Below are 22376 nucleotides of genomic sequence, written 5' to 3'. Positions count from 1 at the left end.
TTCCAAGTAGTCTGCAGTCAACTGTATTACTTTGGTGGGTACCAAAACTGAGTTGTGATGTGAGTATTCATTCCTTCAATGCCATAACTTCCAAAGCAAACAAACAAAAAACTGAAAGTTGTTAGCTGTGAAGGTGCTAGCATCCAAGTGAAGTAAATCCATACAAGTTAGTGAGGCATGATTAGATATAAATGTAAAAAAAAAAAAAACAACAACTTGTTAATTTACATACCTTCTAGACAGTTGAACATCTGAAGAGAGCATGTACTAGGGTCTCGTCTTGGTATTGGCAGCGTTAACAAGTTGGTAAAGGCAAAGACTTCTTTTTATGCAGATTGTAGCTAGTTGGGAGAATATCATAGTAGGCTCGCCAAAGAAAATGTTTAATTTTGGAGAGAATTGGTTGAGTCCACATCTTCTTCCATCACGATTGGGTGTCCATGGTGTCCAAGGGTGTTGGGGCAAATTAGACATCCCGATCATTAAATATTTTGTGGTAATGTTGATAAATCTATCATGAGTTAAGCTTTAGGCAAACATCTACCTATTAAGGAAGCAAAATTACACCATCTAGATCAAAAGAAAAATTATAACTTGAAAATAAATTAGAGAGTATTACATTAATGAATGTAGTTGTCAATACTCTACAAAGAACAAGTTCCTTAGTATTGATAACAATCTTAGAATCGATCTCAATACACAAAATGGTGTCTCATAGTGACCGCAGTCTCCAAGGCCAGTAAAAGTATTCACTTCACCAATAAGGGGAGCAGAAAATTGGAGCTAGTTGGTAGTCTCCCATAGAACCTCTCCCTGATGGTTTCTAGCCAAAGCCACCACACACATTGCCTCACCCCTACCTTAGCATCGCAATTGATCTTTATCAAGTCATTCAGGGACAGGGTCCAAAGTCTCGTAGAATTAGCATGAGAAGGCGGTAAAATACAAGAAACATAATCTGCATAACAATGAGTAATAGATTTGATATGTTATGTAATGATATTCAGATTATTTTTGTGTATCTTATCATTATAGGCCCGCCATATCATATCAACCACAATAGAAGCATACAAGAATAACTCTTTACCATTAACACCTCTCAACTCAAGCTCTCATAAATATTTGATCTCTAGACCCTTATTTTTTGAAATAGAAGAAAAACTATATAATTATTGATTGAATTATTTTATTGTAGTAATTCATAAGATGGTGGAGTGGGTGATAATTCTTGTGATTGTGTCATGCGAGTTGGTGCGTCTAATTGGTTAATTCTAACTCGACCTATTTATATTTTGTATCAGGAAAGCTCAACCATAACTAGACCTATCATATCCACGTGTCGACCTATCATGTTCATGTGTCTACATATCATATTCGCGTATCTGTTAATTTTATTCATGTGTCGACTTGACTTATCCTACAGTATATGTTGATCGACATAACTAGTATCACATAGTTGATAATTATTTTTTATATTTTTTGTTGTATTAATTTGTTTGATTTATTTGAATAATACACTAAATAAAAATATAAAAAATTTCAAGTAGAAAAAAAAGATGAATCAAATAATTTATCTCAAAATATTAATACAATGAACACAAATTTTAATATCAAAGTAATTTATTTTTATTTTATTTATTTAAAAAGAGAATATTTTATTCCCACAAAATTAACTACAGGCTAGGCAATTCTACCTTTAAAATGACATTAGCACAAGGAGGAATATCCCCCAGCCAAGAATTACAAATAAAATATTTAAGAGCAAAATTAGCTATACGATGGGAAACACGGTTAGTTAGCACTACTAAAAGAATGAAAAAAATGCTTATACACGTCCATAGCTTGAATTGTCTCAACAATGGCAGTCCAGCTAATGAGTTGATGATTCGAAGTATTCAAGGCCTTGATGATTATAGAGCTATCAGAAGTCACCTAGAACCGATGAACACCCTTGATATTAGCAACCTCCAATCCCATTTTAATGGCCAGAGCCTCAGTCGTCTCGATTGAAGAAAAGCTAGCAAAGAGATGAGCTAACGATGCTAGTATCAGCTGACCATGCTTATTGACACAAAAATCTGGCCAACACTCGCTCGTTGGATTGCGAGAAGAGAAATATATTAAAGTAAGTAAATAAAGAGACACGAAAAATTTATAGTAGTTCACTCCCCATGTCACGATGGTAATGGAGCTACATCTATTATGAGTTTTTATTTCTCATGAGAAATACAAGAAAACTAGCTAAGGAAAGAACTTCAAATTCCAGAGAGAAAAAGTAGAGAGAGATACTATTATTAAAATATTAATAAAATAATTCAAAAATATAAAAAAAAAAATCAATTTGAGTTGATCTTGACCACTGATGATGATCTAACGGTGAAAATTGACTCTTGATGAAAATCGTCAATTTTTCAGAGCTTAAATCTCGTTCGTCAAATCATTTTCAGGTAATCTTTGGGAAAATTGCAACTGTCTTTGGCATAAATTTTAGACTTGAAATATTCAGAATTGCAATATGTATGTGATACATGAATTGAAATAGCTTCAAAATGCAAGTTGAATCGCATCAATCAAATCAATATTGAGGGAGTTATGATCGTTTTATTGAAGGTTGTTCAGCACCCAAAGCCCAGGTTGACATCCTGACGTCAACCTGGACGTTGGGTAAGTGAAAAACATATTGGACTTGTATTTTTTTGATGCCTAAGTAATATGTTGACATCACTTAATTAGATTCTTTGTTTTAGAGAAGTTGTTCGCCAGTTCTCGAAGATGTTGCTTTTTGGTGAAATCGGGTAGATTCGAAACTTCCCGATTTGCTAATATTCCACCTTGTTGAAATGGTGAAATATCAAAGTGTGAATTTGATCTGTCACAAGTCATAGCTCTCATTTACTATGAAAAATAGTCGGATGTTTGAGACGGAATTGGATTCTGATAAGCAAAACTCAGCTCACTAGGTCACACTTCAACTAGGCGATGGGTGCTTCTTCGGTGACTTCTCGGTGCTTGTTTTGATACTTCTAAGGAATTTGAGATTGAAAACAAGGTCTCCTACACCATTTTCTTAACCAAAATAAGAAGAATATTCACAGCAAAATTTTCATTTGAGGAACAAAAACATGAGAACCAGGTTCCATGTCAACCTGGGCGCAGGGCCTAGTGCCCATGTCAACTTAGCCACTGGGTCTCTATTTTGACCCCAAAAAATCTTGTTTGATCCCTAAGATCACTTGTATCTTTATTATTTATAAAGACGAAAAAGATTCTTAGAACACGTTTTGGGAAAAGTGACTGGAAATATCGCAATGGGCTCAACACAGTGCCAACTTAGGTGGTGGGTCTAGTTTTTTGCCACCTAATGCATCTGTTTGATTCCCAAAAATACTTGTATCCTAATTATTCATGAAAACAGAGAATATGCCCAGAAGACTTCTGTGAAAAGTGGATTAGAAATGTCTCAGGTTGAAAACAGTGCTTAGGTCAACCTAGGCGCTGGGTCTCAGTTTTGGCTCACAGATGACTTTGTTTGTTCTCCAAAGGCACCCAAATCTTAATTATTTGTGAAAATAGAGAATATTCTTGGAAGACTTCTTCTGAATGGCCGAAGTTAACAAAGTGCCAACTTGGGCGCTAGGTCCTTACTTTGGCCTCCAAGTCGTTCTATTTCTTTCCCAAAGCCCTTGTTTCCTTGTTTTGGATGGAGATGAATAAAATTCTTGGGATACTTCTTCAATATTGTGATTGGAAGAGCCCCAAATTGACAATATGTCAATTGGGCGTTGGGTGCCCTAGGCACTTGGTGCCTTAGGTGCTCAAAAATGAAAATGTTCTGATTCTAATTCTGGCACAACAAATATGTTTGTGATAAGTCTTATTCATGCCAAGGCACAAATTTTGAGCCATTTTCACTAAGACATGCCCAAAAAGTGAAACCCTAGTTCAGATGTCAACTTGGGCGCTGGGTGAAAATCCTAGGCGCCTGGGCTGAGATCTGGGGTGTTGTTTCTCCTCTTTTCAGTTTCCAAGCCTTGGGACTTGATTCTTCTTGTCTTCTTGATTCAAAATATTGAAAGATGGTGAGTTGGAAACAACTTTTCAGGATTTAAACACCTATTCTAGAGTTCCTAGAGTCAACTTCGGGGTAAGGCTAGGGACCCTTCTCAAGTCGACTACTATGACTCAGAACTACTCAGCTCCAGTATATTTTTTTTCTTACCATGTGTCAAACATTGATGTCCACGTCACCAGAGTCAGCTTCTGGGTAAACAGTCAAATAGCAACCCCAATTCCACATGCTGGTCTTTAAGAATTAATTGATGCATCAGTGTTGATTAAAGCCACTCCAGTCAGTAAAGGCTGCCAATATTGGAACTTGTTTTACTAGGATCTTAATTTACTAACATGTATGTTTAATTATCACATAAATAATCTAACATCCTAAAATATGAAATCATAAAAATAATAAATAACATATATAAGATTAAGAAACCTTACATTGGTTGCAGCGGAAATTAATGACTATTTCTGTTCAATCACTTTAATCCTTGATTAGGGTATTGTCAAGTGACGAACCTAGATTTCTTTCTTAAACCTAACAAGTGACAATTCTACACAATCTTTCACAAAAAGCCCAAGTACCATCTTGAATAGTGTAGGCTAGAACTCAACTCACCTTTGAAACACAAAATAGAGAAAGAGAAAATAACTATACAGTATACCCAAAATTTAGCTATCTACTAAAAGCTGACACGTGTACTACAAAAGAAATATGAATCAGCTCAATGATTATAATATTAAATTGTATTTTTAAATACGGCTTAAATAACTTGTTTTAATTAATTATAGTTAATAGAAATATTCAACCTTCGGCCAACCACCCAGCAACCACCCAGAAACTTATGTCTGATTGAAACTTTCGTCTGATGCAACCTTTGGCCAACCACCTAGCAACCACCCTACAACCATCGTCTGGTTGAAACCTTCGTCTAATGCAACCACCGCGCAACCACGCAACAACCACCCTGCAACCACCGTCTGATTGTGTAAGTGATAGTGTAAGTGATATTTTGGTAATTAAAATCACATAAAAAGTATAAATGTTGCCTTTACCTTATGGAAGTATTTTTGTAAATAAAGTATCAACTTATATTTTCTATGTAATAATTCCTATATTTTAAATATTATAAAAAAAAATATGAAATTTTATTAGAAAAATAAGAAATAATTATATATGATTTCCAACAAAATTATGAAAACAAAATTAAAATAAGTATTAAAATTAACACAAAATAATGTAAAAAAAACCTTAAAAAAAATATTAAGAGTGATTTTTAAAAATTATTTTAAACTCAATTTTTTAAATATTGGAGTATACTTATCATTTTATATGGTGCAAATAGAATTTCCTATTATTTTTATATTAAATTGTTTAGATTAGTTTGTGTAATATCCTCACTTTTTAATTTATTATTTTTAAATGATAGTTATATATAGAGATTATATTAGTATTGTTTTTACAATTCAAATTTTTGAAATTATTTATATTTACTTCAAATATATATTTTTTTTTATACTTATGTTTTGTTAATACTTTATTAGTTTTGTTTTTGCACAATTTTTTTATGGTCTGGATGCCTTTTATGGCTTTTGTGCCATTTTTTTGGCTTGCTCTTAATTTTTTAAGGGGTGCTCATTGGATCACATCCAATGAATTTTGACTCAACCAATCCAATCCAATTATTTATTGGATATGGAATTTTTTTCATCTAATCCAATCCAATCAAATTGAATCATATGATCCGATCCAATCCAATGGATGTATTGGATTGGATCAGTTCCAACCATTGGATGCATCGACTGGTTTTTATTAGATTGGATTGGATCCATCCAGTTTATTTTAGCTACCATTTAAGTTAATTTTATTAAAAAGAAAAAAATATATAAACAAAAACATAATTTAAAACTATATAATCCAACATACATAATAAACATTAGTTTAGTCCAACCTAATTCTCATGATCTCATAATAAAATTGCTAGAAAAATAAAATTTATTCAATACGCATTGATAATTTTATTAGCGTTTAGGAAGATGAGAATTAATATTTTAGTTCTAAACTTTTTTTTCTTTAATCTCATGTGTTAAATGTACATTAAATCAATTAGATGATCATTGAATGATAATTGGATCGGTTTAGTCGGTTATCCATTGGATCGGATGTCCCATCCAACAACCGTTCCGACCCGATTGGATTTTTAAAATTTACATCTGATCCGATCCAATTATGAATGGGTATCCGATTCTATTGGATCAGCTGGTTATAATTGAATTTGATGACTTTCTGCACACCCCTAAGGTAGATTTGTAGTATGGTTTATGGGTAAGAAAAAGGTTTATTCATGGCTTCTTCAAACAACTTTTGAGATTTGACAGATAAGTGTTTCAATGTTGGGTTTTATGCCCTAAATAAAACTCAAATTCAATGTAATCCGTATTATTCAATATCAATAAAGAAACAGAAGTATTTTTCATTCATTTGTGTAATTTTTGGTTCACACTATCAATTACTTGTTAATTTGATTTATAAATTCATCCAAACCCTTTTCACATTTATATTCTTGTTTATTGTGTCGTCATCACAGTGGAAAGTAATCAATACTATGTGAATAAAGATTCCTAGATTTATCAGAACATTGGGTTTTACTGATATTACAATCTACAACATACTTTACTTGCATCTTGTATAAATGCTATGTTCTTTCCAAAGCATAGGTCAAAGTAAAGTTTGGGTTGGATGCATGGAGTATGCATCGGAAGGGACCGATATTGAACTTTGATATAGATTTATTAAACTTACCGTCATATCTATTCAATTCAATATCACCTAGTTGATCCTAGATCAAATGATCTTAATCCTGATATGATTAGATTCAATCTCAAGAGTGTTATTCGTGTTCTTTGATTTGTTAGTTAAGTCTACTTTTGGGTCAGGGTGATACGTACATTTTGGGAACACGGTAGTGCAATTGAGTGTGAGCGCTAAACATAAATATGGAATCTATATCTTCTATCTAGCGAATAGAAAGTAAAAGATGATTTTCTTCGAGCTTGGCCAAACAGAGATAAATGGTTAAATATTCATTTCACTTAGTTGAAATATCATTTATACGGGGCTAAGTATTTTAAGGATAAAATACATTGAAGGGTGTTACAGTAATTTAGTCCCTATTCAATGTAGATCATCTATATAGAGGATCATTGATCAAATTAGGATAATAACAATGGATAATTAATAGCGTGTCTATATGGTGGAACATATAGAGCGTTCTATATAGCTGAGAGTGCAATTCTGAGTTCTATGCGTGGATGCAACAAAGAATTAATAAGTCAGTGAATTTAAGTGGTAAGTTCTTGATCTGCTTATTGGAAGCTCGGATATATAGGCCCATGGTCCCCACACTAGTTGAGACAATACTACTTGTAAGACTCACTTGATTGATTTTGATTAATCAATTATAATTCTAAAATTAGACTATGTCTAGTTTGTGATTGTAAAGAAAGAGTTTCTAGGGTGTATTTGTTAATTAAGAGACTTTGGCTAGTCTAATTAATAAATATATTAAATGACAATATTATTTAATAATTAATTTTAGTTATTAAATAGTTAAAATTGGCATTTAAATGATTGAATTTGAAAATTGGCGTTTTTGAGAAAATGAGATGTAGAAATGATAAAACAGCAAATTGCAAAAGTGGGGCCCATATCCACAAGCCTTGGCCGACCACTTATGTAGGTTTTACCATTTAATATTTTCATTATTTTAATGCCAAATAATTCAAACCTAACCCTAGGTGGCATACAATAAATAGGTACTGATGGCTTCAGAAAAAGATGATGCATCTTATTCCTTTCAGAGAAAAACCTGAGTGCCTTCTACCTAACCTAGCCGCCACTTATCTTTCTTTATTCTTCATTATTGATTCGAACCCCTTGAGTGAAAGAGTAGTGCCCACACACATCAAGTGGTACCTCAATCATAGTGTGGAATATCGTGAAGAATCCAGATTCAACAAGAAGGACATTCGGGCTCAGATCTTGCTAATACTTTGCGATAGAAAGGATACAAGGGTTAGAGATCTGAGTGGAAGGAGACATATTATTCCGCTGCTACCACTGTAAGGTTTCTCATACTTTATATATGTTTATTTCATATCGTTTTAGAAGTTCATATTTAAAATGTTAAACAACATACTTGTGAGTAGATCTAAGATCCTGGTAAAATAATTCCAACATTTAAGTCTTGATATTATTATATGAATTGTTTTACAATCTTTATTCACATTACATATTATTTATTAAATTATGTGGTAATAGAGTTTTATTGTTATTTTGTAGGTCAATTTGTGGATGACCTGTTGGATTTTGTGCCCTAAATAAAACACATTTCAATATAACCAGATTTACTAATTAATAAAGATCAGAATTCGCATTTTATGTTGCATGGTTCACATGATTTATTTTATGATTATGTTTAATGTATAAATTCTATTAAGTCCAGAACATATGTATTTGTTCATGATTATAGTGTTGTCAGCACAATGGAATATAATCATGATTATATGTTCAAAAGTTTAATTCCCATGATTTGTCAGTTCACTGGATTTAGACTGGCATGATAATCTGCGATAGGTATACTTACACCTTGGATAAGTGTTATGTCCATTCCAGGGTATTGGCAAAGTTTGCCAGTATCGGATGTATGGAGTATACATTGGAAGTGACCGATATTGATCTTGGATAAGATATCATAAACTTATCGTTATATATTTTTAAGTCAATATCAATGGTTGATCTTAGGTCTATGGATCTCAATCCTAACATGGTTAGGTTCGATCTCAAGAGTATTATTTGTGTTCTTTAATTTGTTAGTTAAGCCTACCTTTTGGTCTGGGTGATATGTACATTTTGGGAACATGATAGTACAATTGAGTGGGAGCGCTAATCATAGATATGGAATCTATAGCTTCTATAGGTATTTAGAAGTGAAACGATGATCTCCTTCGAGCTTGGCTGAATAAAGATAAATGATTGAGGCCTCATTTCAGTAATTATATTAGTTTACTAAAGTATCATTTATAGGTTGCTAAGTGTTTTAAGGATAAAATACATTGAAGGGTAGAACGGTAAATTTATCCTTATTCAGTGTAAATCATCTATAGAGGATCCTTGACTATTAGGATTGTAACAATGGATAATCATAACGTATCTATATCGTGGTACATATAGAAAATTCTATATAACTGAGAGTGTATTCAATTCCAAGTTCTATAGTGGTTCAATGAGGAATTAGTAAGTTAGGGAATTTACTTGGTAAATTCTAGATCTGCTTATTGGAAGCTTGGTTATATAGGCCCTGTTGGAAATATTTTACCAGGATCTAGATTTACTAACAAGTATGTTTCCTTAACATCCTAATATGAATTCTAAAACAATGAAATAAACACATATAAAGTTTAGTAAACCTTACATTGGGTGCAGCGGAATATAATGACTCCTTCCGTTCAAATCTCTAGCCCTTGATTCCTTTCTGTAGCAGAGCATCACCAAGATCTGAACCTGGATCTCTTTCTCTCCTTCCTTTGATGCTGATTCTCCTTCTTCTTGTTTGGAATATCCTACAGTCTTACACACTATGATTGAGATACCACTTGATGTGTGTGGGCACTACTCTATCACTCAAGGATTTCGAAATTGAAGAAGAAAAGAAGAGAGAAGGTGGCGGCTAGAAGATTTTCTCTGAAGGAATGAGATGCATTATCTTTTTCCTGAAGCCATCACTACCTATTTATAGGTAACCACCTAGGTTTAGGTTAGATTTATTTGGCATTAAAATAATAGAAAAATAAATGGTAAATGCTTAGTGTGGCCGGCCATAGGATGTTGGATTGAGCCCACTTTGCTATTTTGCCATTTTGTCATTTTTCCATCCCAATTTTTCAAAAACGTCAATTTTCCAATTTAACCACTTAAATGTCAATTCTAATTATTTAATAACTAAAATTAATTATTAAATAATATTGTCATTTAATATATTTATTAATTTAGACATATAAAATCTCTTAATTAATAAATAAACCTAGAATCTCTTTTCTTTACAATTTCGCCCTTGCTTAGTGAAAATTCATAACTAGACATAGTCTAACTTTAGAATTATAATTGATTAATCAAAATCAATTAACTGAGTCTTACAAGCAGTATGGTCTCAACTAGTATGGGGACCATGGGCCTATATTTCCGAGCTTCCAATAAGTCGAACCGAATTTACCAAGTAAATTCCCTAACTTATTAATTCCTTATTGAATCCACACTTAGAACTTGGAATTGCACTCTCAGTCATATAGAACGCTCTATATGTTCCACGATATAGATACGTCATTAGTTATCCATTGTTATAATCCTAATTTGATCAATGACCCTCTAATAGATGATCTACATTGAATAGGCACTAAATTACCGCTACACCTTCAATGTATTTTATCCTTAAAATACTTAGCTCTGTATAAATGATATTTCAGCGAAGTAAAATGAAATCTCCACCATTTATCTCTGTTTAGCCAAGCTCGAAGGATATCATCGTTTCACATCTAAATTCCTATAGAACTTATAGACTCCATATTTATGTTAGCGCTCCCACTCAATTATACTATCATGTTCCCAAAATGTACGTATTACCCTGACCCAAAAGTAGGCTTAACTAACAAATCAAAGAACATGTATAATACTCTTGAGATCGAACCTAAACATATCAGGATTAAGATCATTTGATCTAGGATCAACAGGTGATATTGAATTGAATAGATATTACGGTAAATTTTAATATATCTAATCAAAGTTCAATATCGGTCCCTTCCGAAGTATACTCCATACATCCGATACTGGTAAACTTTGCCAATGCCCTGGAAAGAACATACCACTTATCCAAGGTGTAAGAATACCTATCGCTGATTATCATGTCAGTCTAAATCTAGTGAACTGACAAATCAGGGAATAAACTTTCAAACACATAATTAAGATTATATTCCACTGTGCTGACAACACTATAATCATTAACAAATTCATATGTTCTGGACTTAAATAGAATTCATACATTATATATAATCATGAAATAAATCATGTGAACCATGCAACATAAAATGTTATTTCTGATCTTTATTAATAAGTAAATCTAATTATATTGGAATGGGTTTTATTTAGGGCACAAAACCCAACAGGCCCATGGTCGCCTCACTAGTTGAGATAATACTGCTTGCAGACTCAGTTAATTGATTTTAATTAATTAATTATAATTCTAAAATTAGACTATGTCTTATTTATGTATTTTCACTAAGCAAGGGCTTAATTATGAAGAAAAGAGATTTTGGGGTCAATTTGTTAATTAAGAGACTTTGTATGGTCTAATTAATAAATTACATAAATGACAATTTTATTAAGTAATTAATTATAATTAATAAATAAATAATTTTGGCATTTATAAGATTGAATTAGAAAATATGGTATTATTGAAAAGAAGAATAAGTGGTTGAAATAAAGTAGCAAAATCGTAACTAGAAAGTGGTTCACTTTAGTGTACGACACTTGAGTTTATTTTGCCCAATATTTATTCTTTTTTTTAATCCATATAATTCAACCCTAAGCCCTAGTTGAAACACTATAAAAGGAAAATGATACTCTCACTCATCCAATTAATGTCAGCTTGACTATTCAGTTAAACTTGATGAGAGAGTTCCTTCCTTATTTTTTTCTCGCCTCCTTCATTGTTCTTCACCATTCGAACGTGAAAGAGTGACGTGCCCACACATAGCAAGTCAAGTACTCAATCATAGTGAGTAAGACGGTGGTAACCAAACCTGAAGGAAATAAAGAGATCCAGATTCAAATCTTGATAATGCTTTGCTACAGAAAGGAATCAAGGGCTAGAGATCTTGAACGGAAGGAGTCATTATATTCCGCTGCAATCAATGTAAGGTTTTCTTAAACCCTTATGTGTTTATTTCATTGTTTTAGAGAATTCATATTTAGGATGTTAATTCAACATACTTGTTAGTAAATCTAAATCCTGGTAAAATATTCCCAACATGACCTACTGTTACAGAGACTTAGTTGATAAGTTTTTAAATATAATTTAAGGCTTTTTTCATAAATGTACAACAAAACAACATAATTACAAAAAATATACAAAAAAAAATTATTTTGAAAACTTATTACATGAAACCATACATTTTAATCATTAAATAAAAAATATGTTTATTAAAACTCAAAATAAACAATTTTGTAAAATTAATTAAACAGTTTTATAAAAATAAACAAGTTAAATATTTCTTTTATTAAAAAATAAATGTTTATTATCTATTTTAGTATGAATTATTATAATTTAATAAGATTTTTTTTAATAAAATACAATATCAAAATTATAAACATTAATGTATATAAATATAAATCAATACTTAAAATTACTAAAAATAAACATGACACATAGAGTGATATAATAAACATATGTGAATATTATTATTTTGTTTATTAAATTAGCATGTTTAATAAATAGAAAAAAAAATAAACACATATATAAAATGTTTTATATTATTGGTATGTTTATTATAATTGTAAACATAAAAATAAACATAGTCAATATTACCATACATATAATAATCAATTATTATTACCATATATATTATAAAAAAAAATTGAAAATAAGTTTTTAATTATTTATAAAAATGTATGAGAAAATGGTAATAAGTTTTTTTTGCACATATTTTGTAATTAATTAAAATAATGTATACAAAATTGTAAAATACCCTATAATTTATTTGAGAGTTGTCATCTTTTTACTATTAAGATTTTCTTTTATTAGTTTTTAATATCATCGTTAGGAATTAATCCACTTTTGTTTATCATTTTTGTTTTGTAGATAGTTTGTGGAGCATTTTGATATATAAATGAGTTGGCGTGTAGTTTTTGATGTTACAAGTTAAAGCTCTAGTTATTAGTTATTTTAGTATGTTGTTATAACTTTATTGTCTAAATTTCTAGGGGTAGTTTATCTCATGGTTTGACAAGTATGTTCTTCGGTTAGACGATGAGCTATCCTGGTTCGATGGATATCTACATCGTTAATTCATGAGTGATTCTAATCACTACGTCAAAAAGAAAATTGGATTATTTTAAGGAGTTTCCAAATATAAATATTCAAAGCTATATTTTTATAAAATCTCCCAAAAAAAAAAACAAAAATAGAATTTTTTTTTTCTATGAATTAAAATTCCATGAAAAAAAATAACTTTCAAACCATATAAAAGGAAAAAAAGAAGTTAAATTCTCATATTTTTATTAATAATTAGTATAAAAGGCATATAAAATCCCCTATTTTAAATAGGGATATTGGCGGCTAAACCACTTGAACTTTACAGTTTGTAACACTTAACCACAAAAACTGAATTTTTGGCGGCTAAACTACCTAAATCCTGGTTCCGTTTTGCTCTGCACACCTCCGTCCAAAAATCACAGTTAAGTGCCACGGTGGACTGCCACGTGTACACACTTGTACACGTGGTAAGTTTTTAGTAATCCACGTAATATTACTTTTAAAAAATAATTATAAATATTTTAAAAAAAATTAAAAAATTAAAAAAAATTAAAAAAATTATTATAAATATTTAAAAATTATAAAAATAAATAAATTATAAAAAAATATTTTATTATTTTTTCTTTTTTTCTTTTCTTCTTCTTCTTCTTCTTCTTCTTCTTCTTGCGATGTGTCCCCAACCGGAACCGCCCTTCTTCTTCTTCTCTCTCCCCAACCAGAACCAGACCAGCCCTTCTTCTTCTTGCGATGTGTCCCTTGCAATTTCAACATCGTTCACTTGTTGAAATAGTGAAGACTGCAAATTCCCAAAACCTAAAAAGAGAAACCTCAAAACTAAAATTCAAGCTTCATCCATGGCGGCCACCACCACCAACGAAGCCATTCAATCAAAATCATCATCCGTCTACCTCCAAAACCCTGACGAGCTCCAAAAAGTCTTCAGCCAATTCCACACAAACGACGACGGTAAGATCTCCGTTTCTGAACTCGGGGACGTTCTCAAGAAGACGGTACAAGAAGAAGGGCTGGTCTAGTTCCGGTTGGGGAGAGAGAAGAAAAGAAGAAGAGGAGGGCTAGGGTTTCGGTTGGTGGGTTTGGTCTTGCACGCAACAAAGAAGAAGAAGAAGAAGAAAAGAAAAAAGAAGAAAAGAAAGAAAAGAAAAGAAAAGAATTTTTTTTTTTAATTTTTTATAATTTATTTATTTTTATAATTTTTAAATATTTATAATAATTTTTTTTATTTTTTATTAAATATTTATAATTTTTTTAAAACTAATATTACGTGGACCACTAAAAACTTGCCACGTGTACAAGTGTGTACACGTGGACAGTCCACCGTGGCACTTAACTGTGATTGTTGGATGGAGGTGTGCAGAGCAAAATGGAACAAGAGTTTATGTAGTTTAGCTGCCAAAAAGTTGGTTTTTGTGGTTAAGTGTTACAAACCGTAAAATTCAGGTGGTTTAGCCGCCAATATCCCTTTTAAATATAACAAGTAATACTATTTTGTGTTCAATGAAGACTTCGTTTATTCACTCACTCCACCATCGTATGATAATTATAAAAATTTAAATTTTGATTGCTATATTTTTTTAGATGGGTAAATACTATTTTGAATCCCATGTTTTACAAAAATTATAAATTAGACCCTCTATTTTATTAAATGACAAAGTAAATCCCGTATTTTCTAAAATGATTACAAATAAGATTCTGAACTAATTTTTTGTCAAAATAAAACTTAATAGTAATTCGACCTAAAAGTGTTATGACAAAACTAGTTAAATTTTCTGCATCTGTTCGTGTTAGGAATTGTCTTTAAATTGATTATATTAAAAAAAATTATCGAAACTTGAACCCGGGGACATATTTGTACCATTTTAAAAAATACAGTGTCTATTTTGTCATTTAACAAAATAGATGGTCCAATCTATAATTTTTGCAAAACATAAAATCCAAAATGATATTTATTTTTTTAGATTTAGATTTCTTATTTTCTATTACATATAAATAAACAAATCACTAAAGAACCCCAATTCCTTTAGGAGTAATTCAACCACTCAGATAGAACTCACCCCAACAGCTAGCATAAGAGAGGAGAGTGCTTAAATAATTATATACTACTAACCAATCTCATACTTGTTCAATGTGAGATCCTAACAATACACCCCCTTTGAAGCCGACGTCCCCACATCCGCAACATCAATCCCACTTGAGGGTGCATCATGCATAGCTCTAATATCACTTGATACAACTACTTGAGTAGAACTCACTCCCAAAAGCTAGTCTAAAAGAGGAGGGTACCCAATAGTTGTATACTACTAACAAAACCCACACTTGGTCGAGATGTTAACAGACACTAATAACTCAGTATCAACTTACAACTAAAAATCATTATTAATAATTTTGATCTTCGTGAACCCCTTCTTCACCAAACTACATATTTGTTTTCTCCATACATACCAAAAGCTAGTGAATTCCATTAAATTCTACTACGAGCCGACAATTCATGCTTTATTTGATCCCTCAATACTCTCCTTAGTAACTTGTTCGATGCTGTTCGAGGAAACTCTGGAACAATCTTCACAAATCTAACCTGTTTAACAATTTTGAGTGTTGGAAAAATCATATCAATGGTGAGCTAAAGAATGATGAAAATGTATTGTGTGCAAACAAACCAAATCTTGTTATGGTTTTATGAAATTGCAGTACTATAGTGTCTGTTAAATTAAGACAAAGTGGTGAAATTCTAACCTTGAATAATGGATTAAGATTACTTTGAATGGCTTTTGAGAATTTAGTCCTAAGATTTTCAGCTTCAGAGTTATATCCATTCTTTAATACCACAAACATAACCAGCTGTTCTGGACCACCATCAACTGGAGACACGCTAACTGCCGCTGTCTCTACAATGCTTTCATCAGCTCGGTCACATACACGCTCAATTTCAACAGAACTTGTCTACATATCAAGAACAGTATTCACGTCAGCAATGACCAATAGTTTAAGCTCATAAAACTACCCCATGCAAAAGAGTTTGTAAGGAGCTTATTGAATGCCAGACCTTAATGCCCCCAAGGTTCATGGTGTCATCAGCTCTGCCCTGAACAATGAAATAGCCTCCAACAGTTCTCTTGATAATATCTCCATGTCTCCTGAGGCGCTGCAAATTCACAGCTGAAGTTGTAACAATTTTTTTACAGAAACATCTTTACTGTGCTTATTGGAAAGCAAATCCAAGATGAAACTTGACAAAGAATTCTCACATTTGAGTGAGTGGCATAAAAAGACTTCATAGAATAAACTCAACAAAGTATTACTTGTGTTTCAAATGATAAGTTTCAACTATGTAATTTTCTGCACACAATTAAAGAGCTGGGTGCATTGAAATAGAATATTTCTAAGCATACCATTCCTTTGTATAATGGCATTCCCTTAAAGTAAACTTCTTCATGATCAGCGTTAAGCAACCTATCAGTCGCACCTAGATATAGAGGGAATAACCCCACCTCACCTATACAAGCTTGATCATCTGGCTGCATCTCGGTCAAAGAAAAGAAAGAAAAAAGCAAACAAATTCGTGAGTTAATTGACTTTGCAAACACATATTGGGACTTCTATTACATAGAAAAAAAAAACTGCAGTCTACCAAATTATTGAAGTTGAAATCCAATAAAAAATAAAGAATATTGAATAAGTTCTTACAAAAGGATTTCCATGTTCATCAAGTATGACAAGGCTTGTTGTCATTGATGTTGTGCTGAATGCACCAAAAGCTTGAGGTTGCAGTAGACTTCCTTGTATGTAAGATGATGAAAGTTCTGTCCCTCCACAACATTCAATAACGGGCTTGTAATATGCTCGCGAAGATAGCCAAAGGTCATCATCGACATTAGATGTTTCTCCTGTGGAAGCAAAGCACCTGCATAAATTCATTCTTTAGTTACTGGTCTTCCAAGTAGCATGCAACGAAGCTTAGCAAACATTCAAAAAGAAGATTACTTTATTTTTGTCCAATCTAGGCCATTCATACACTGCGTATTCTTCCAAGCTTTCACCAGGCTTGGCACTGTACCTAATTTAGTCACACCTGCATCCTGGAAAAGTATCACAGAAGAATATGAGTAGATGAGTGATTGGATGTGATATCTAGCAAAAATTATTACTATATCCTAAATCTAGATATGACAGTAGCCAAGATAATTATAAATAATTAGAGGAGAAGTTAGAACAATTAGAGAATGAGTACATAACTTTGAATAGAAAGAATTATTTATTGAAGTTAGTATTCAGTTACAAATGTGAAGATAGTTCGAGAGGCCTCCAACTCTGTCAATTCCAATGCCTATGGAAACCACTTCCCGAAATACAGAAAGTCTTTTCAGGTCTATTACAATGCTTGTATTGTCTTTTTCTCTTGTAGCTGTTTTATGTTCAAACTCCATCACAAGTGCAGAGATAAGCTAGTTCTCATTAACAGAAAAGTAATTATCCTAAAGCTTGTATAGAATTAATGATCACAAAAAAGCTTTCTTTCTATCTGTATCGCTAGAACAATCTGTTCAATGCATGACATGTTTCTTATCAAACTTTTGCCAACTTTTTCCCGCCATTACTAAACCATCTAAAAACAATAAAGATAAGAATGGCAGTAAAAGATATTATTAATGGTGTTACCTGAACAAATTTGCCAAAGCCATAGCCTAGAGGAGATCCATGATAGAGAGCAAGTGTTGCACCAGACAAAAAGCTTGAGAAAATTAGAATTGGACCCATCACCCATCCTAAATTTGTAGGCCAACAGAAAACATCTCCAACTTGCATATCCATATGAGCCCATGACTCCGCTGCACACCTAATGGGAGAAAGTTGCGTCCATGGAATAGCTTTTGGTTCTCCTGATGAACATGAAAAATAAGTAATGGAATTCCTGTTAACTGTGTGTTAGTTAGCACTAATTATGATCCTTGAAAAAAAATTATTTACCAGTTGTTCCAGATGAAAATAGTATATTGATCAAAGTGTCAACTGGTTGATAGCATGGCGAGTAATTTCTGCAATCAAAGGGAAACATGACAGCATGAAAAACTTTAAATGTAATCTAGGATATGTTTGGGTAACATCATTTAAATGTTCTAATAAAATAAAGGGAAAATTGCGTCATAAGTCCTCAAAAATTTCAACTTGATGCAGATAAGTCTTTAACCTCGAAAATTAGCGGTAATAGTTCCCAAACTGGGTGGATTCTTAGCAGCAATAAGAAGAAGAAGAAATAAAACTAAAATAATTTGTTTAGTTTTTTTTTTTTTCATTATAAATTATTTTAAATTAAAAATATGGTTTGGACTAATAATTATCGACATGTGTCATTTTTAATTAGTAAACGGATCTGATAGAAAAAGACTAATGAACTTACAAAAATAGTGAGCTTGGGGACTATTACCATCAATTTTCGAAGTTGGGAACTTATCTGGATCAAGTTGAAGTTTTTGGGACTTATCCTCCAATTTTTCCTAAAATAAATAATGAATCTTTCATTTGCGTTATTACCTTGAACGAGTGCCAACACTGGAGAGGAAGTCTCCCCATGACATATCCTGTTCTCTTAGCTGAATGCCTACATTGCTCCCAATTGCAGGGAGGACAATAACTTTATCTGGTGCAGCTTCCACAACTCGACTGCAATGAGTAAATTACAAGAATCACTAACCCAATATCAGAAAACATTTTTTTCAGTAGTCCTTTTCTTTTGGAATTGTTTGATCATTTGTTTTGTAGCTAAGACAAACTGTAGATTACTGGTAGTGTTTTGCAAAATTGCATGAAGTGCATTGAAGGTTAGAACCATTGTCTTCATTCATATATATCTTTGTTTAAATTTTTTTCCAATTAAACTACCTTTTTGTCTCTCTGTTCTTGAATTCTATTAGCACAAGTATTTGTATCTCCACCACCTAAACTTTTAAGTACAGAAGAAAGAGCTAAGTTCTGGCACATTCAAAGTTTGTCTTACCTGTATAGAGGAAACTTTCGACTGCCTCTTAGTATGAAATCCTGAAATTTAATTTTTGTTTAAGAAAACAAATACTGTGCATAAAAAGAACTAAAAATAATCTGTAACTGAAAGCATGATACAGGCCAAATAAAAGCTTCTCCAATGCTTGATCACTTACTATGATGAAAAATTGATTTTTGTATGACTATATGATTGGGCTGGATTGAACTCTACAGTCTCAACTAGTTTGAAACAAATGCAGAAAATATCATGGCATTGCCAAATTACGATAAAACTAAACTATTACACCTGTTATATGTGTGTGACTCATTCGGATGCTATTACAATAGGTGGTATTTTCAGCAGCATTATCTGTTTCTCTTTTCATTATGCTGTAATGAAACTAAGGCTGCTAAACTAATGTCATATTTGCAGATAGACTTTTCTTGGAGAAGTGGGATTATCTTTCATTGGAGTTAGTTTTCTAAATGTTAAAGTAAACTTCTGAAGGAAAAATATTGACCTGGGTAAAGATAGCCTTGGCTTGTGAGACACGCAATCGAATTGAAATTTCCTTTGGAGCAAAGCTGTCAGCTATTGATACAACAACAAGACCTGATAATATAATTGCTAAGTATATTATAACTGCATTAGCTGTCATTGGCATGTCTATTGCAATTGCATCGCCCTTGGAAAACATGGCATCAAGCGCCTTGGCAACCGAGCTGCGAATAACATCATAGAAACACCATCAAAGGAAATCATCACCATCAAGATGAGTTAGTGTAAGTGTTTTACTCTTAAAAATAGAATCCTGAGACTCAAAATTGATCAAAGTCATGAGAAGTAGAGCGAAACATATGTTCATAGCAACTCAATTATCAATGATTTCTTCCATTTAACAAGACCTGAACCAAGGTTAAGGAAGTGAGAGCATACATTACTTGCTCCCGGAGTTGCTTTAGTGTAATTATGTTTATACCAGAATCATCACAACCTTCATCTCTCCATACAATAGCCAAACTATCATCATCTTTTCTTGGATATGCAGTAGGCAGCAAACAACATTCAGCAATGTTCAAAACTGAGCCAGGAAGCCATGATCCGCCATGCTTCGATTTAAGATCAGATCTGTCTAGAATGCATTTTGGTTCTTCTTGGAATGAAACTGAAAGCTCTTTCAGAACAATAGACCAATAAGCCTACCAACCATTTTTAAGTTAAGACAATTAGTATTTTTCGTTGTTTTTTCTTTCTGAAAAGTAAAACAAACACTCTCATCAGCATAAGGCTTAGATAAATAAAACTTCAAATTTACCTCAGGGTGCTGAGCAGAGAACTTCTGGAAGAGGCTATAACTTGTTATAGGATCCTTATATAAAGGGCCAAGAAGGCTTGAACCATGCTTCTCCATGATGCCTCCCATGTTTGTATGTTTAGACTCATATCTTAGAAGAAGACAACACTAAACTCAGTTAAAAATAAAGTGAAAGTACAAGCTGATGACATATCCAAAATATAGTAAATTTCTTAAGCGGTTGGTGTACACCAAACTTAAGATACATATAAACAGAACTTACTGATGATAACAATTTTGAAATGTAACATTATTTTACTAACCAAAATGAGTGATGATATGTCATAATCATATATATAGCAAGTACGTTTCATTCTAAAATAGTTAGAATTTTGTGACTAAATCATTAGTTTAGACATATAAAATGAAAAATGCATTTCAAGTTGAGAAATTACAAAGAAGGAAACCAATAAGGTGGAGGGCCTTTGGAGGAGACATCCCAATGAGCATAAACAGAGTAGTAAACCAGCTGGTGTAGCCCATGTGGGTGCCAAGGCTTGAGCGCTCTTCGAGCCACCAGGTGCCTCCAGACCTCACTGGAGTCGGACCCTTTGGTGCAGCTGAGTGAGTCTTTAAGGACCCTTTGGAAGCCAGTGGCTTCCTCAGTGGTTAGACCAGCCTGAACCAAGTCCTCCACTCCTACCTCACTTATGCTCTTCCTTCCCATTTCTCTTGTTTGATGATCAAATAAACACACTTCAATTCAGCAAAAAACCAAACACAGTTGAGTGTTATGGGAGAAATTTGTTTCTGATCAAAGCATTTAAGCATTTTTTGTTAGTTTGCTGTATAGTGTCAAAAGTGTTTGGTGGGAAACGTGACGAGTAGGTTGGGCCACGTTTATTATGTCAAATGCGGTCAAACTATCCACTACAGTCCAATCAGCTTGGTGAACCTAAATTTATATATGGGATATGATTTTGTGTCGTACTTTCTTATTATTCTGTGGTAGATTTCATGGTTTTCAGGGTACATTAAATGAATGTCAGGGTACGTTTCTACTTTTTAAGCCTATTTACCTCTAGATCAATCTCAGCTGTCAGATCAAATAACTCCCTCAGCCATCACATCAAATAACTCCATCATCTGACGGCTGCCATACATCACGGATTACAATCCGTGAAAGTACAATAACAGAACAAAATCATATCCCATTTATATATATAGGAGAGTTACTAACATCATTTGTTTTCTTAATCATTTTATTTTTTGAAACTTTTTATTAACTTCAAAAAATAAAATATATACTTCTATTTATTTTTTTTTTAATTTTCTATTTTTTAAAATTATAATATCACATATATATCACATAAATGGCTAATTTCTTTTTTAAAATTTATATAATATATTTTCTATAATATTATATATATATAACCATATATATAATTAAAACTAAAATATCTAAATTAACATTGGTTTATAAATGATAACCTACCAATCACTCAAATTTTTTCTCACAAGCAATGTTCGTAAGTTTTAATATGAATTAAGGCGGCATTTAGTTAACCACTTGAGGCTAACTCAAATGGGCATAGGTGGGCATGTGTGTTGGAGGTTCTGGGTTCGAGTTCAGGTAAAACATGATTATAATATATAAACGCTTAAATTAAAAAAAATAAAAAAAATTGGCATTTAGTTGGAGGTAATACAATAGAATGTAAAAGAAATGAAACAATCTCCATTCTATTCTAATTTCAATAGAATGACCTTTTCACCATTTTGGTAGAATAACAATTCTATTTTTGAATAGAAGGAAAGACCATTCCAATATAAGAATATTTTTATTTAAGGAAATACATTTTTATTTAAGGAAATAAATAATTGATTTTGTGATAAATAAATATTTTATATTCATTGAATCTGGACAAAATCAATTACGTAATAT

General features: G+C 32.2%; 1 protein-coding gene across 1 annotated transcript; it reads right to left on the bottom strand.

Annotated features, from left to right (window-relative positions):
- Positions 1–15088: 15088 nt before the first annotated feature.
- LOC115722340 (probable CoA ligase CCL12) lies at positions 15089–21357 on the bottom strand. Its single transcript, XM_030651532.2, has 14 exons — positions 20887–21357; positions 20453–20582; positions 20074–20336; positions 19658–19859; positions 19153–19193; positions 18690–18818; positions 18126–18193; positions 17817–18037; positions 17142–17236; positions 16845–17061; positions 16550–16675; positions 16204–16302; positions 15894–16100; positions 15089–15735 (listed from the first exon to the last, which is right to left on the bottom strand). The coding sequence occupies exons 1-14, from the start codon at positions 21156–21158 to the stop codon at positions 15622–15624; spliced, it is 2184 nt and encodes a 727-aa protein (XP_030507392.2). The 5' UTR covers positions 21159–21357; the 3' UTR covers positions 15089–15621.
- Between the last annotated feature and the right edge of the window lie 1019 nt (positions 21358–22376).

Source organism: Cannabis sativa, chromosome 9 (genome assembly GCF_029168945.1).
Source record: "Cannabis sativa cultivar Pink pepper isolate KNU-18-1 chromosome 9, ASM2916894v1, whole genome shotgun sequence".
Taxonomy (NCBI): domain Eukaryota; kingdom Viridiplantae; phylum Streptophyta; class Magnoliopsida; order Rosales; family Cannabaceae; genus Cannabis; species Cannabis sativa.
This window is presented reverse-complemented; position numbering and strand designations above follow the sequence as displayed.

What these genes read in the sequence shown, in the direction of transcription:
- LOC115722340 (XM_030651532.2), bottom strand. Translation starts at nt 21,158, where the DNA reads ATGGGAAGGAAGAGCATAAGTGAGGTAGGAGTGGAGGACTTGGTTCAG. An exon ending in TCTCTGCTCAGCACCCTGAG is followed by an intron (nt 20,337 to 20,452) that starts GTAAATTTGAAG and finishes AATGGTTGGTAG; the next exon opens with GCTTATTGGTCTATTGTTCT. An exon ending in AGTGTTGGCACTCGTTCAAG is followed by an intron (nt 18,194 to 18,689) that starts GTAATAACGCAA and finishes CTTTGATTGCAG; the next exon opens with AAATTACTCGCCATGCTATC.